The sequence below is a fragment of the Caretta caretta genome, chromosome 8 (genome assembly GCF_965140235.1).
Source record: "Caretta caretta isolate rCarCar2 chromosome 8, rCarCar1.hap1, whole genome shotgun sequence".
Classification (NCBI taxonomy): domain Eukaryota; kingdom Metazoa; phylum Chordata; order Testudines; family Cheloniidae; genus Caretta; species Caretta caretta.
This window is the reverse complement of record NC_134213.1, coordinates 42,002,711-42,016,186: the sequence shown is the minus strand read 5'-3', so window position 1 is coordinate 42,016,186 and position 13,476 is coordinate 42,002,711. Positions and strand designations below refer to the sequence as shown.

The 13,476-nt window shown below is 46.2% G+C and overlaps 1 protein-coding gene across 6 annotated transcripts in view; it reads right to left on the bottom strand.

The window, feature by feature from the left end:
• Positions 1–13,476, bottom strand: part of ATF6 (activating transcription factor 6) — a 440,808-nt gene that overhangs the window by 350,956 nt on the left and 76,376 nt on the right. For all 6 annotated transcript variants that reach the window (XM_075131428.1, XM_075131427.1, XM_075131426.1 and 3 more), the window contains exons 8-9: positions 8,053–8,238; positions 6,185–6,276 (exon numbers count right to left, since the gene is read on the bottom strand). In XM_075131428.1, the coding sequence (XP_074987529.1) occupies positions 6,185–6,276; positions 8,053–8,238 (278 nt within the window). The remainder of the gene's footprint in view (positions 1–6,184; positions 6,277–8,052; positions 8,239–13,476) is intronic.

The window sequence follows — 13,476 nt, the reverse complement described above, 5'->3', positions numbered from 1 at the left end:
ACGCGCCCCCCCCCACACACACACACCGCGGGGCTCCGATGAGGCTCTGAGCAGGGATGAGCCCTTTAAACTAAACACGAACAGCCCAGCGCGGCTGGGTTTCCCCCCACCCCTCACTGCATGGCTCCGATCAAGCTCTCACTCACCAGAAGTGCTTTCTCCAGGGTCATGGTCTGGGAGCATGCTTTGGAAGTAGGGGGAAGCTATTGGCTCCAGCATTAAGAATAGTTCCTGGCTAGGAGGGAAAACGGATTCCCCACTTGCCGTCTGTGCACTGTCCTCCTCCTCCTCTTCGTCCTCCAAAAACTCATCCTCCTCGCTCCTTGCTACTCCCCCCTTGCAGGTGTCCACAGACAGTGGTGGGGTAGTGGTGGCGTCATCCCCCATAATTGCATGCAGCTCACGGTAGAAGCGGCATGTATGGGGCTGTGACCCAGAGCACCCATTCGCCTCCCTGGCATTTTGGTACGCTTGCCTGAGCTCCTTGATTTATGTACGACACTGTTCTGTGTCCCTGGAGTAGCTGCTTTCTGTCATAGCCCTGGAGACTTTAGCATATGTATTTGCGTTCCTTTTTTTGGAACGTAGTTCTGCCATAACAGATTCGTCTCCCCAACATGCAATGAGATTCAGTACCTCCTGTTCGGACCATGCTGGAGCTCGTCTACGAATCCGGGACTGCGTGGTCTCTTGAAATGGTGGACTCTGCATGGTCACCTGTGATGGTGGACTGCGCTGAGGGTCACCTGTGCTGATGGTGACCAAACAGGAAATTCAAAAGTTCCCGGGACTTTTACTGCCTACCTGGCAAGTGCATCAGAGTTCAGAGTGTTGTCCAGAGTGGTCACAAGGGAGCACTCTGGGATAGCTCCCGGAGGCCAATATCGTCGAATTGCATCCACAGTACCTGTAACTCAGAACTGCGATCTCGATTTTAGCGCGACTCCACTTCCGAGATGGAGTACAGAAATCGGAGTAAAGAGCCCTTTAAATCGAAAAAAATAGTTTGGTCGTGTGGACGGAACCAGTTTTATTTCGAGGTAACTCGGCTAATTCAAAACTAACCGCGTACTGTAGACCAAGCCTAATATCCAACCTAAACCTCCCGCACTGCAACTTGAGACCATTGCTTCTTGTTCTGTCATCTGCCACCACTGAGAACAGCCTAGCTCCATCCTCTCTGGAACCCCGCTTCAGGTAGTTGAAGGCTATCAGATCCCCCCCTTCACTTCTCTTCTGCAGACTAAATAAGCCCAGTTCCCTCAGCCTCTCCTCGTAAGTCATGTGCCACAGCCCCCTAATCATTGTTGTTGCCCTCTGCTGGACTCTCTCCAATTTGCCCACATCCCTTCTGTAGTGGGGGGGGGGGGGGGGGCAAAACTGGACACAATACTCCAGGTGTGGCCTCACAGTGCCAAATAGAGGGGAATAATCACTTCCCTCAATCTGCTGACAATGCTCCTACTAATACAGCCCAATATGCCATTGGCCTTCTTGGCAACAAGGGCACACTGCTGACTCATATCCAGCTTCTTGTCCACTGTAATCCTCAGGTCCTTTTCTGCAGAACTGCTGCTTAACCAGTTGGTCCCCAGCCTGTAGCGGTGCATGGGATTCCTCCTTCCTAAGTGCAGGACTCTGCACTTGTCCTTGTTGAACCTCATCAGATTTCTTTTGGCCCAATCCTCCAATTTGTCTAGGTCACTCTGGACCCTATCACTACCCTCCAGCATATCTACCTCTTCCCGCAGCTTAGTGTCATCTGCAAACTTGCTGCGGGTGCCATTAATTTAATTTGAGGGTGCAATTTAAAAGGACATTGTGGATGGCTGCTATGTATAGGGTCCCAGGGCAAGGACCTGGAGTAGAGGGTGGGCCTGGGTACCCAGCCACTGGTAAAATGGCCTAGATTTTGAGGCACCCCAGAAGGAGAACTGAACTGTAGTGACCTAGCTTAAGAGCTGGGGCCAGAAAGGCCCCGGGAGGGCGAAGACACTGCCTCCAGCGAAGGAGCCCTGAGGTACTGCTCTGTTGCAGAGCAGGGACAAACTGAGAGACATCACAGAAGGCACTGAGAGAGGCCCCTGAGGGACTTGTATCCTGAAAGGGGTTTGTGTTGCTTTTATCGCACAGACTGTGTATGAGTTTCCCAGAGGGCTGAGTCACCAAAGACCCACTACAAACAGAGAGAGAGTGCAGGCACACACACTTGGCCAGGGGACACTTGTGAGAGATGAGTGCAACCCTGTTACACCTTCCAAGCAGAAGAATATTTTTATGTGCATTCTCTCTCCAGGGTGGAGATTTTTGGGGTAATTAAAAAACAAACCCACCAAAGAAAGCCATCCAAACACCCCAAACTGACATTCAAACTTAGAGACACAGCCAGAATTATTCCCAAACCCTCATAGCACAAAGGCAGCAATTACTTCAGTCCCACAAAAACATTTGTTCTTAGAACTTTTAAACTCTCAGAACAGAGCAGTACCTTGTCTTGTAACCATTATTTTTCCAGTTCTATAGCGCATTTCACCCTGAAAGATCCAAAAGCAATTTATAAACTATGCAACCATTACCTAATTCATGGCTAACAGCTGCTGTGTTCCATGCTGAACGGCACATAGCAACTCCACATGCCAATTTAGGAGAGGAAGTAGAAAACCCTGTGCAACTGAAACTACACTGAGATTTAAGGAGGCAGAAAGTAATTAGCCAAACTGGAAGTGTTGCCAGGGCACCTGAATTAGCTTCCCTGCTGCTCTAGACAATGCCATGGGCTCTTCAATCACAAGTGGTCAGGAGCTCAGCTTTATGCAGTAATGGTGTGATCTCCTATATCACAACCCATTGCTTCCCAAAGTACCTATACTTTCTTTGGATATCTCCCATTCCTGCACTCATTAGCCCCAATGTTTATCTTGTAATATCTGAAAGAATCACTGTCTGAAGAGGCAGGACTTAAGAATTTTAAAGGACTTGTTTTACTTCTCTATAACCTGCCTGGGTTTTATGTAGACTAGATTATAATAAATCCATTCATTGTATTTTCAGTTGCTGGGTGAAAAGTGTAGTTTAAATTAATACAAAATTGCAGAAATCCACATAGTGGGCTCTATGTAAAACACCTATAAAGTTCCATAAAAGCCAGAAAATCCACCAATTGTTCTGTGTTTATAAAATAAAGCCCATGAGCATTTCCATGGCATATACTCACACTCACAGTCACAAAAGAACTAACTTCATTTGGTCAAACATTCAAGGCACAAAAACAAGTAGTGTAGGTCCAAATTTTATGTACCAGTGGAAAATGTGTATTTTCAGAGTTTTAAAAATCAGTGTAAATGAGGTGGTTTGAAGATCAATACAGGTTTTAAACCTTTCTCTGCAGTGTCTGAATCACAAATATAACTGATGTGCAGCAAACTGGGCTTAATATCAGAAATAAGCAAAACTGTCCTGTCCAGTTTCACTGCCGACACTGAGGGAAGTGAAGGCGAAGACAGATAGCATCAATACTGGCAAGTCATTTAGAGTTTAAAGCCCTTTCAGTTTTAACAATCTTGCTGGTGTCAGTAAACATTTTGTTTTCAAATATAGGATCATCTTGGCAGTATCCTTTTAAGAAAATCCAGATTTTTCTAATCTATCTCTCTTACATTAAGAGGGATTTTTCATGTACTGAACAGGAACATACACAGTATACAGCAACTGGAGATCTACTGTAATGCTCCATCTGGGGAGCAGGAAGGAGTTCCACAAAGGACAGAGCCCTACTTTCCAAAGCCAGGTTTAGTGAACAGGGATGTAAGTACCAGAATCCGCCCCCCTCTCCCCCCAAAAACCAGCTTTGTTTTTTTCTCCATTATGCTAAAGACTTATTTATAACAGACCTGGGAGGGAGTGGAGTTCTTTCCCGATCCCTCACTCTGTGACCACTGGGTGTTCTACCAAAAGACCTTCACTTGCTCCCTTGGCTATCTACATTAATTTAAATTCCCAGCTTAAAAAGCAATAGCGCATATGCTTTATGTTCAACTGGACATTGTTTGGTCCACAGGCAACTAGTGAATCAAAGGGAATTCACAACATTCTCTCTGCAGCATTGCTTTCTTGTTATGATGGGAATTTTGTACATCAGATTATCAGAAAAGACTAAACAGTTTGGACTATAACTTACACATCCAGAAGCCTGGCCCTCCTGTAATGAGGAATGTGCCCATGACGGAGAAGGAAAACAAGAGGAACTCACAAGTTTAAGCCATGCCTACTGTGACTCTTTATGGGGAAGCACCCAAGACCCAGACAAAAGTTCCATGATAATAGAACAAATACATTAGTATATGCTCATGGGAGGATTCTGCGCTACTGTGCATGCAGAGAATGTATATCCCCTGAAGATTTCTTTGCTTCCCTGAAGAAAAATGACTTCCTCATGGGGAAGCAAAGGGAAGCCACAAGAGCGGTCATGTGCTCTTCCCCAGCAGTATGTTTTGGGTGCCCAGGGCAGGTGGCAGAGAGGTAGGGGCCTCTGGGGCAGGGGGCTGGGGAAGACCCAGCTGGTGGCTCCTACCCTGTGGGCTCAGCTGCTAGTCCTGGCTGGGCTGGGGAGGACGGGACTTCCTCTCTCCCGGCATGGCATCCAGAGCCGGGTCAGACCCACCCCTAGGTTTCTTCTCCCAGCTGCAGGAAACTCTGCAAACTGCCTCTTCTCTCTCTCCTCCCCCGCCCTGCTTCCTGCACCCATTGCTCTACAACTGTACAGGGAGCTGCTCCCCTATGCATGCAGACCCCCTCATACCCAGACCCTCCTGCCGAGCCTTACCTCCCCCGCACTCAGAACCCCCTGATGAGCCCCACTTCACCTGGACCACCCCAACAAGCCACCCACACACAGATCCCACCCCACCAAGCCCCAACCAGCTGCATGCGGAGTCCTACTCCCCCAGCATCTGGACCCCCCACTAAGCCCCAACATCCAGACCCCCTGCCAAGCTCTATCCCACCCAACCCCCCCCCCTTGCTTAGCCCCAACCACCTTCACCTGGAGCCCCCTGCAGAGTCCCATTACTATTGCACCAAGAACCCCTCAACAAGCCCCTGTGCATCCAGATCCCCCACTGAGCTGCCCACACAGATTGCTCCGCACAGAACCCTCTCAACCCACATCTGGATACCACACACTAAGCACCTCCACACTTGGATCCTGCCTTGCTCAGTCTGTCTGCCCACAGCTGGTGCACCTGGCAAAGAGGGGAAGAACCCTGGGGTGTTTCTGGGGCAGGCACAGTCCTTGCCCTGTGTCAGGGTTGTGTGCAGCCTCACTGCTGAGTCCGTGTACTGGGGGAAAGAGGGGTGGGACCTGCACAGTGATCTCCCACTTCTGTGCAGCCAGTGGCCTGTGCTCCCCAGTGTCATACTGGAACCTCCACATTTATTTGACAAATAAAATTTGCAGAATTTTAAAATATTGTGTGCAGAATTTTTAATTTTTTTGGCACAGAATGTCCTCAGGAGTAATTATTTTGTTTCTAAACTAACTCCAGCTGCTCAGCTGAAAGGGATGCTGACACAAGAGCCAAATTTTAAGACTGACTGTATCAAAGTCAAGGAGCAAGAGACAACGGGATTTTTTTTTCCCCCAAAAAAGAGGGGGAAATGGGGTTTCACAAAAACTAAGGGGTTTTTTTTTTTGTGTGAGAACTTGTCATTTGATTTTTTTTTAAATTGTTTTGAATTGAGATTTTCACTTGTTTTTGAAAACCAAAATCATTTTGAAACTTGGGATTTATTTTCTCCCCTTTTTATCACTGAATGCAAGAGAGTAAATTATATCAAGAGATCCTCCCCATCCCTTTTTCAACTATTACTTTTCAAAGCTTCTCCAACTTTCAAAAATTGAGAGTGGAGAAAGAAAAGGGGGTGGGGGGGAATTGGAATACACCCCCCCCCCAGTATCATTCACTGTTACATTACGTGGTAACAAGTCAACTACTGAGAAGCTCTCTTAGCGTGGAAGATAGCAAAAAACTATGCTGTGAGTCCATGGCCTCCCACCACCAGACAGACAGTATTAAAGATCCAGGTAGAAATTAACTGGTGGTGGGGAGGAGATAATCAAGACGATGGAGTTAAATCAATAATTAATTCTATTGTTGTGGGGAGAGGATGGAGGAAGGCAACTTACCTAAGTGGGCCATAGTTCAACATTACAAAGGCCAATATCACCATCACACACACAGCTCTTCTCTTTGGAGAAGGGATTTTAAGATTCTGGTTCTAAACAGGGAGACAGAGCGCACATACAGTGTAAGTGAGGGTTTAAAAACACAAATGCATTTCAGACATTCTAACTCCTGTTGTTGCCTTTTATATTAAGGATGACTTGCAAAGCGTAAAACTTCAGAGGTAAAAATGAGCTTCCCCTTTTTCATAAAGATGTATGAGTGCAGTCAGACCTATTTAAAAATATATCTAGTCCTTTTTTACATTCCATTCAAGTCCCATCTACCAAATTTTCTATGGACAACTGAAGAACCAATAGATTTACAACAAGGAATTAAAACTAAGGCTATCTGCCTCCTATCACCATAGTATCAACACCTCACAGTCTGTAATATATTAATCCTTTCCCCCTCCCCACCCCCTTGAAACAGGGCAGTCCTATTATGCCCATTGTACAGATGGAAAGATGAGGTCCAGAGTGACTTCCCCAAAGCCATCAGGGAGTCTGTGGTAGAGACGGGAATGAACCCATTTCTCCTAAGGTATGTCTACATTGGCAGTTGAATGACAAACCTTTTGTCTTTCAGAGGTGTTAACCTCCCCCACCCACTGCCAAAAAACCCCCCCACAATTTTTCCATGATGAGCACCAGAATGAACAGCATGAATGCCACTTGTTGGGGGTGGAAGTTTTATGTCAGCAGGAGAGCCAACAAACAGTGGCTACGCTGCATGACTTCTAGCGGCATGGCTGTAGCGAAACAGCCATGTCACTAAAAGCTGTGTAGTGTAGACAAAATTGAGGAAAGGGAGACCTTTCCAGGCCTTCTTCACACATTTAGATACTACAAAGGCCAGTCTAACACTTGCTTTTTCAGCCCCTCTTTCAGTCACCTTTAATGGGTTTGATCTGAAATAAAGACACCTTGCTGGAGCATGAGGTGTTTAAGGAAGTCTCCAGAATAATCTCTTTTCCGCAGACAGTTGCTAAAGGAAACTGAAGTGAATTATAATGGGAATTATGTAGCAGGGTTAACATTTGGAAGCTATCGCACAGAAATCTGCAATCCTGAAATTGTCCTGCAGATCGTTTCTCCCTTCTTCCATGCCAGCGAAAGCAGAGGCTCCTACCAGTGCTGCTCCTGCACACAGCATGTCCAAGCAGGAGAATAAAGGGAAACTGACTAGGACTGTCACTTGGTTACCTTCTGCTGCAGTTATTGCTTGAGAAGCAGAAACACCCTCCCAATCATGTGGGGAAAGAAGAACAAAGAGCAGCATAGGGATGGAGTGACAATTTTTAAATCAAGATTGGGTGTTTTTCTAAAAAGATATGCTCTAGGACTAAGTCCTATGGCCTAAGTCCTATAGGATAGACCAGATGATCACAGTGGCCCCTTCTAGCATCACTCTAGGCTTCTATGCCAACAATTCTGAATGAGGGCATGGAGGGAGCATAACTGCATGTGAGAAGCACATCACTTAATTTAGTGTGGAGTTTCGTTCAAATACCAATTTAATTAACAATGGTAATTAGCTGTGTAAGTAAACAAACGTAATTCAGAAATGATGCATCTAGCAGTGCATCTAGACAGCATGCTGACATGGGGACTCTGGCTCCAGACCAGCGGGTGAGGGAAAAGGAAGGGGGAAAATGATGAACATGTGCATTATTTTAAACTAATAGCAGACAGAGGTCCGTAACAGCCATCCCTATTGCCCCCAGTTGTTGGCACATGCCATTATGATGCCTGTACCAACACAAGTTTATTACCATGCTGTTCTAAACAAATCACTGCATGGATTTCGTCCTTCCACAAACACTTCTTACCTCTAACACCAATTCATCCAGCTGCCTCTTCAGTGAACCATTCTCTCTCTTGAGCTGCTCATTCTCCAGCAAGGCAGCCTTCAGCCTGGCCTCCAGCCCCAACATGTATTCCTTCTTCTTCCTGCGTGACTGGCAGGCTGACTCCCGGTTTTTGATCATGCGCTGCTGTCTTCTCAGGAGGTTACTCTAGATGGGGACCAAGCAGTCCGGTTAAAATGGGGAACCCTAACCTACATGCACATTGGTCATCTCATACACAATTTCTGCTCTGCCACTTTTTCAGCCAACTGAGCACTTCTATTCAAAAGTTCCTAATGTGTTCATCATTGCAGCATCTAGTCTCTTATCAGGTTACACCCCCAAGAATTAGCTCACAAAGGGAATGAAAGAATTATGTCCCAATTTCTTCTCTTCTCTGACCTGTACTTTCATATTTCCTTGGCACAAACTGGTTCCCACCATATACAGGAGTGCAGAACAACTGCTGTGCTTGTGCAGCAAATTATTTTTAGGGACCAATTTATGAGGAAAGGTAAAGAACTTAACATGCACAGCTTGTAAAAATCTTGACTAAGAGGGGACACAGTCAAAAACTATAGTGATTATATGCCTTACAGCATACTGTAACCAACAGGTATGAGCATCAAACAGACAGGATTGCGCACGGTGGTATTGGGAGGATGAAGAGCAACAGAATGAAATTAAAGAAAATGTAGCCTCAATGTCAGGAAATTTTTAAATAGTGACTTTAACTCAAATTATGAGATTTCTACCAGTCCCCTTGGGATACTATTTCAGGGGCTATTTAAAACTGGACTGAACAAGGCACTGGTAAATAAACTCTTGCGTTTGCAGGCAACAACCCTGCACTGCATTGCAGGGGAAGTTTCTTTCTATTGCCTTCAATTTTCATTTATAACCTAAAGCCTAAGAATTTATCCTTCCAAACTCTGGGCCTGATTCTCATTTACACTAAGTCCCATTTACTGAACCAAATGAGTTGCCAACGGAGGGACTGAACAGGCAGGAAGAGAAGCAGGAAAAGCCAACAGAGGACAGGATTTTAAAAAGTACAGAGTGGTTGACCATGTCAAAGGTCAAGGAGGATGAGAATGGAGGCCTTGCTGCTCTTTAATTTAGCAGTTTGTTCCAGCACCTTCTCTCTCAACATCCCAACCTGACACTAGACACTGCTTCAACTGGAATAAAACCAAGCACAGAAACATTTCCATTGATCAATTTAATAAAAATATAAATTTGACACCTAAGCTGACCTGAAAGCACCCTGTTAAAGACAAGAACGGTCATGGTCCACACTAGCATTATCTGGAGTTAGTTTGCCTTAACAAATCTTCCATTGAGTTTCTTTTCTGCATAGGCTAGGAATGGGAACTGTGTTCTTGCTTTATCATGGAGACGCATAGTTAAAGATAAGGAACAACTTCCAATAAACCACAACAGGGTCTGTATTGTTGTTACATTTGTATCGGCCTGGAGTGCAGTGGAGACACACAAGACTGAAAGCTAATTGTTTTCATCCACCTGAAGAGTACTCCAATAGCCTAATAATGGACACACTAGTGGCTTACAACTGTTAGAGTATTAAAAAGGCACATAATTTATTAAAAAGGAACAGAATTTGAATAATTTTGGGAGTAGGGGTTTGTGAAAATCAGTAGAATGATAAAAGAATAGCAGAGTCCGTAAACTCTGCAAGCCAGAAAGCTTTGGTTGAGGCAAATACAAGAGACAAAGTTAAGGTTATTTGTGGCCACTTTAAGTTTCCTTCTTGCAGATAACTGTCTCATAACTACAGTATTTTGCTGTGCAGCATTAGCAGCTAATTTTCCTTGCAGACACTGACAGTCATTCTATCAATGTGGCTCTAGGAAGAAGGATAAAGGAGCTGGAGGCGCAAGTGGTGTTCTCGTCCATCCTCCCCGTGGAAGGAAAAGGCCTAGGTAGGGACCGTCGAATCGTGGAAGTCAACGAATGGCTACGCAGGTAGTGTCGGAGAGAAGGCTTTGGATTCTTTGACCATGGGATGGTGTTCCATGAAGGAGGAGTGCTGGGCAGAGATGGGCTCCATCTTACGAAGAGAGGGAAGAGCATCTTTGCCAGCAGGCTGGCTAACCTAGTGAGGAGGGCTTTAAACTAGGTTCACCGGGGGAAGGAGACCAAAGCCCTGAGGTAAGTGGGAAAGCGGGATACCGGGAGGAAGCACAGGCAGGAATGTCTGTGAGGGGAGGGCTCCTGCCTCATACTGGGAATGAGGGGCGATCAACAGGTTATCTCAAGTGCTTATATACAAATGCACAAAGCCTTGGAAACAAGCAGGGGGAACTGGAGGTCCTGGTGATGTCAAGGAACTATGACGTGATCGGAATAACAGAGACTTGGTGGGATAACTCACATGACTGGAGTACTGTCATGAATGGTTATAAACTGTTCAGGAAGGACAGGCAGGGCAGAAAAGGTGGGGGCGTAGCACTGTATGTAAGGGAGCAGTATGACTGCTCAGAGCTCCGGTATGAAACTGCAGAAAAACCTGAGTGTCTCTGGATTAAGTTTAGAAGTGTGTGCAACAAGAGTGATGTAGTGGTGGGAGTCTGCTATAGACCACCGGACCAGGGGGATGAGGTAGATGAGGCTTTCTTCCGGCAGCTCACGGAAGCTACTAGATCGCATGCCCTGATTCTCATGGGTGACTTTAATTTTCCTGATATCTGCTGGGAGAGCAATACAGCGGTGCATAGACAATCCAGGAAGTTTTTGGAAAGCATAGGGGACAATTTCCTGGCGCAAGTGCTAGAGGAGCCAACTAGGGGGGGCGCTTTTCTTGACCTGCTGCTCACAAACCGGGTAGAATTAGTGGGGGAAGCAAAAGTGGATGGGAATCTGGGAGGCAGTGACCATGAGTTGGTTGAGTTCAGGATCCTGACGCAGGGAAGAAAGGTAAGCAGCAGGATACGAACCCTGGACTTCAGGAAAGCAGACTTCGACTCCCTCAGGGAACGGATGGCCAGGATCCCCTGGGGGACTAACTTGAAGGGGAAAGGAGTCCAGGAGAGCTGGCTGTATTTCAAGGAATCCCTGTTGAGCTTACAGGGACAAACCATCCCGATGAGTCGAAAGAATAGTAAATATGGCAGACGACCAGCTTGGCTTAATGGTGAAATCCTAGCGGATCTTAAACATAAAAAAAGAGGCTTACAAGAAGTGGAAGGTTGGACATATGACCAGGGAAGAGTATAAAAATATTGCTCGGGCATGTAGGAATGATATCAGGAGGGCCAAATCGCACCTAGAGCTGCAGCTAGCCAGAGATGTCAAGAGTAACAAGAAGGGTTTCTTCAGGTATGTTGGCAACAAGAAGAAAGCCAAGGAAAGTGTGGGCCCCTTACTGAATGAGGGAGGCAACCTAGTGACAGAGGATGTGGAAAAAGCTAATGTACTCAATGCTTTTTTTGCCTCTGTTTTCACTTACAAGGTCAGCTCCCAGACTGCTGCGCTGGGCATCACAAAATGGGGAAGAGATGGCCAGCCCTCTGTGGAGATAGAGGTGGTTAGGGACTATTTAGGAAAGCTGGACGTGCACAAGTCCATGGGGCCGGACGAGTTGCATCCGAGAGTGCTGAAGGAATTGGCAGCTGTGATTGCAGAGCCATTGGCCATTATCTTTGAAAACTCGTGGCGAACGGGGGAAGTCCCGGATGACTGGAAAAAGGCTAATGTAGTGCCAATCTTTAAAAAAGGGAAGGAGGAGGATCCTGGGAACTACAGGCCAGTCAGCCTCACCTCAGTCCCTGGAAAAATCATGGAGCAGGTCCTCAAAGAATCAATCCTGAAGCACTTGCATGAGAGGAAAGTGATCAGGAACAGCCAGCATGGATTCACCAAGGGAAGGTCATGCCTGACTAATCTACTCGCCTTTTATGATGAGATTACTGGTTCTGTGGATGAAGGGAAAGCAGTGGATGTATTGTTTCTTGACTTTTGACACGGTCTCCCACAGTATTCTTGTCAGCAAGTTAAGGAAGTATGGGCTGGAAGAATGCACTATAAGGTGGGTAGAAAGCTGGCTAGATTGTCAGGCTCAACGGGTAGTGATCAATGGCTCCATGTCTAGTTGGCAGCCGGTATCAAGCGGAGTGCCCCAAGGGTCGGTCCTGGGGCCGGTTTTGTTCAATATCTTCATAAATGATCTGGAGGATGGTGTGGATTGCACTCTCAGCAAATTTGCGGATGATACTAAACTGGGAGGAGTGGTAGATACGCTGGAGGGAAGGGATAGGATACAGAAGGACCTAGACAAATTGGAGGATTGGGCCAAAAGAAATCTGATGAGGTTCAATAAGGATAAGTGCAGGGTCCTGCACTTAGGACGGAAGAACCCAATGCACAGCTACAGACTAGGGACCGAATGGCTAGGCAGCAGTTCTGCAGAAAAGGACCTAGGGGTGACAGTGGACGAGAAGCTGGATATGAGTCAGCAGTGTGCCCTTGTTGCCAAGAAGGCCAATGGCATTTTGGGATGTATAAGTAGGGGCATAGCGAGCAGATCGAGGGACGTGATCGTTCCCCTCTATTCGACATTGGTGAGGCCTCATCTGGAGTACTGTGTCCAGTTTTGGGCCCCACACTACAAGAAGGATGTGGATAAATTGGAGAGAGTCCAGCGAAGGGCAACAAAAATGATTAGGGGTCTAGAACACATGACTTATGAGGAGAGGCTGAGGGAACTGGGATTGTTTGGCCTGCAGAAGAGAAGAATGAGGGGGGATTTGATAGCTGCTTTCAACTACCTGAAAGGGGGTTCCAAAGAGGATGGCTCTAGACTGTTCTCAATGGTAGCAGATGACAGAACGAGGAGTAATGGTCTCAAGTTGCAGTGGGGGAGGTTTAGATTGGATATTAGGAAAAACTTTTTCACTAAGAGGGTGGTGAAACACTGGAATGCGTTACCTAGGGAGGTGGTAGAATCTCCTTCCTTAGAGGTTTTTAAGGTCAGGCTTGACAAAGCCCTGGCTGGGATGATTTAACTGGGAATTGGTCCTGCTTCGAGCAGGGGGTTGGACTAGATGACCTTCTGGGGTCCCTTCCAACGCTTATATTCTATGATTCTACCATTCTATCATTCTGAAGAAGCCACGTGGCTCACATTTCACTATTCTTCTTCATGATATTACAGCAGGGTTACAGAGACCAAGAAAACAAGCTACAATGCACTAAGGTTTTGGCTTCTCTCCCTGCTGATCTAATTGCGTTCTGTAAAGATCATTTATAATATGGATAGTCTGCTGCCACTGACACAATCCTGTGAAAATTAAGCTGTGTGTACTTATTCCAACTTCTTGGGGGAGGGGGGGAGGTATTTTTTTAATGTTCTCTGTAAGCATTGAGCTTTGTGCACAAACACTTTTC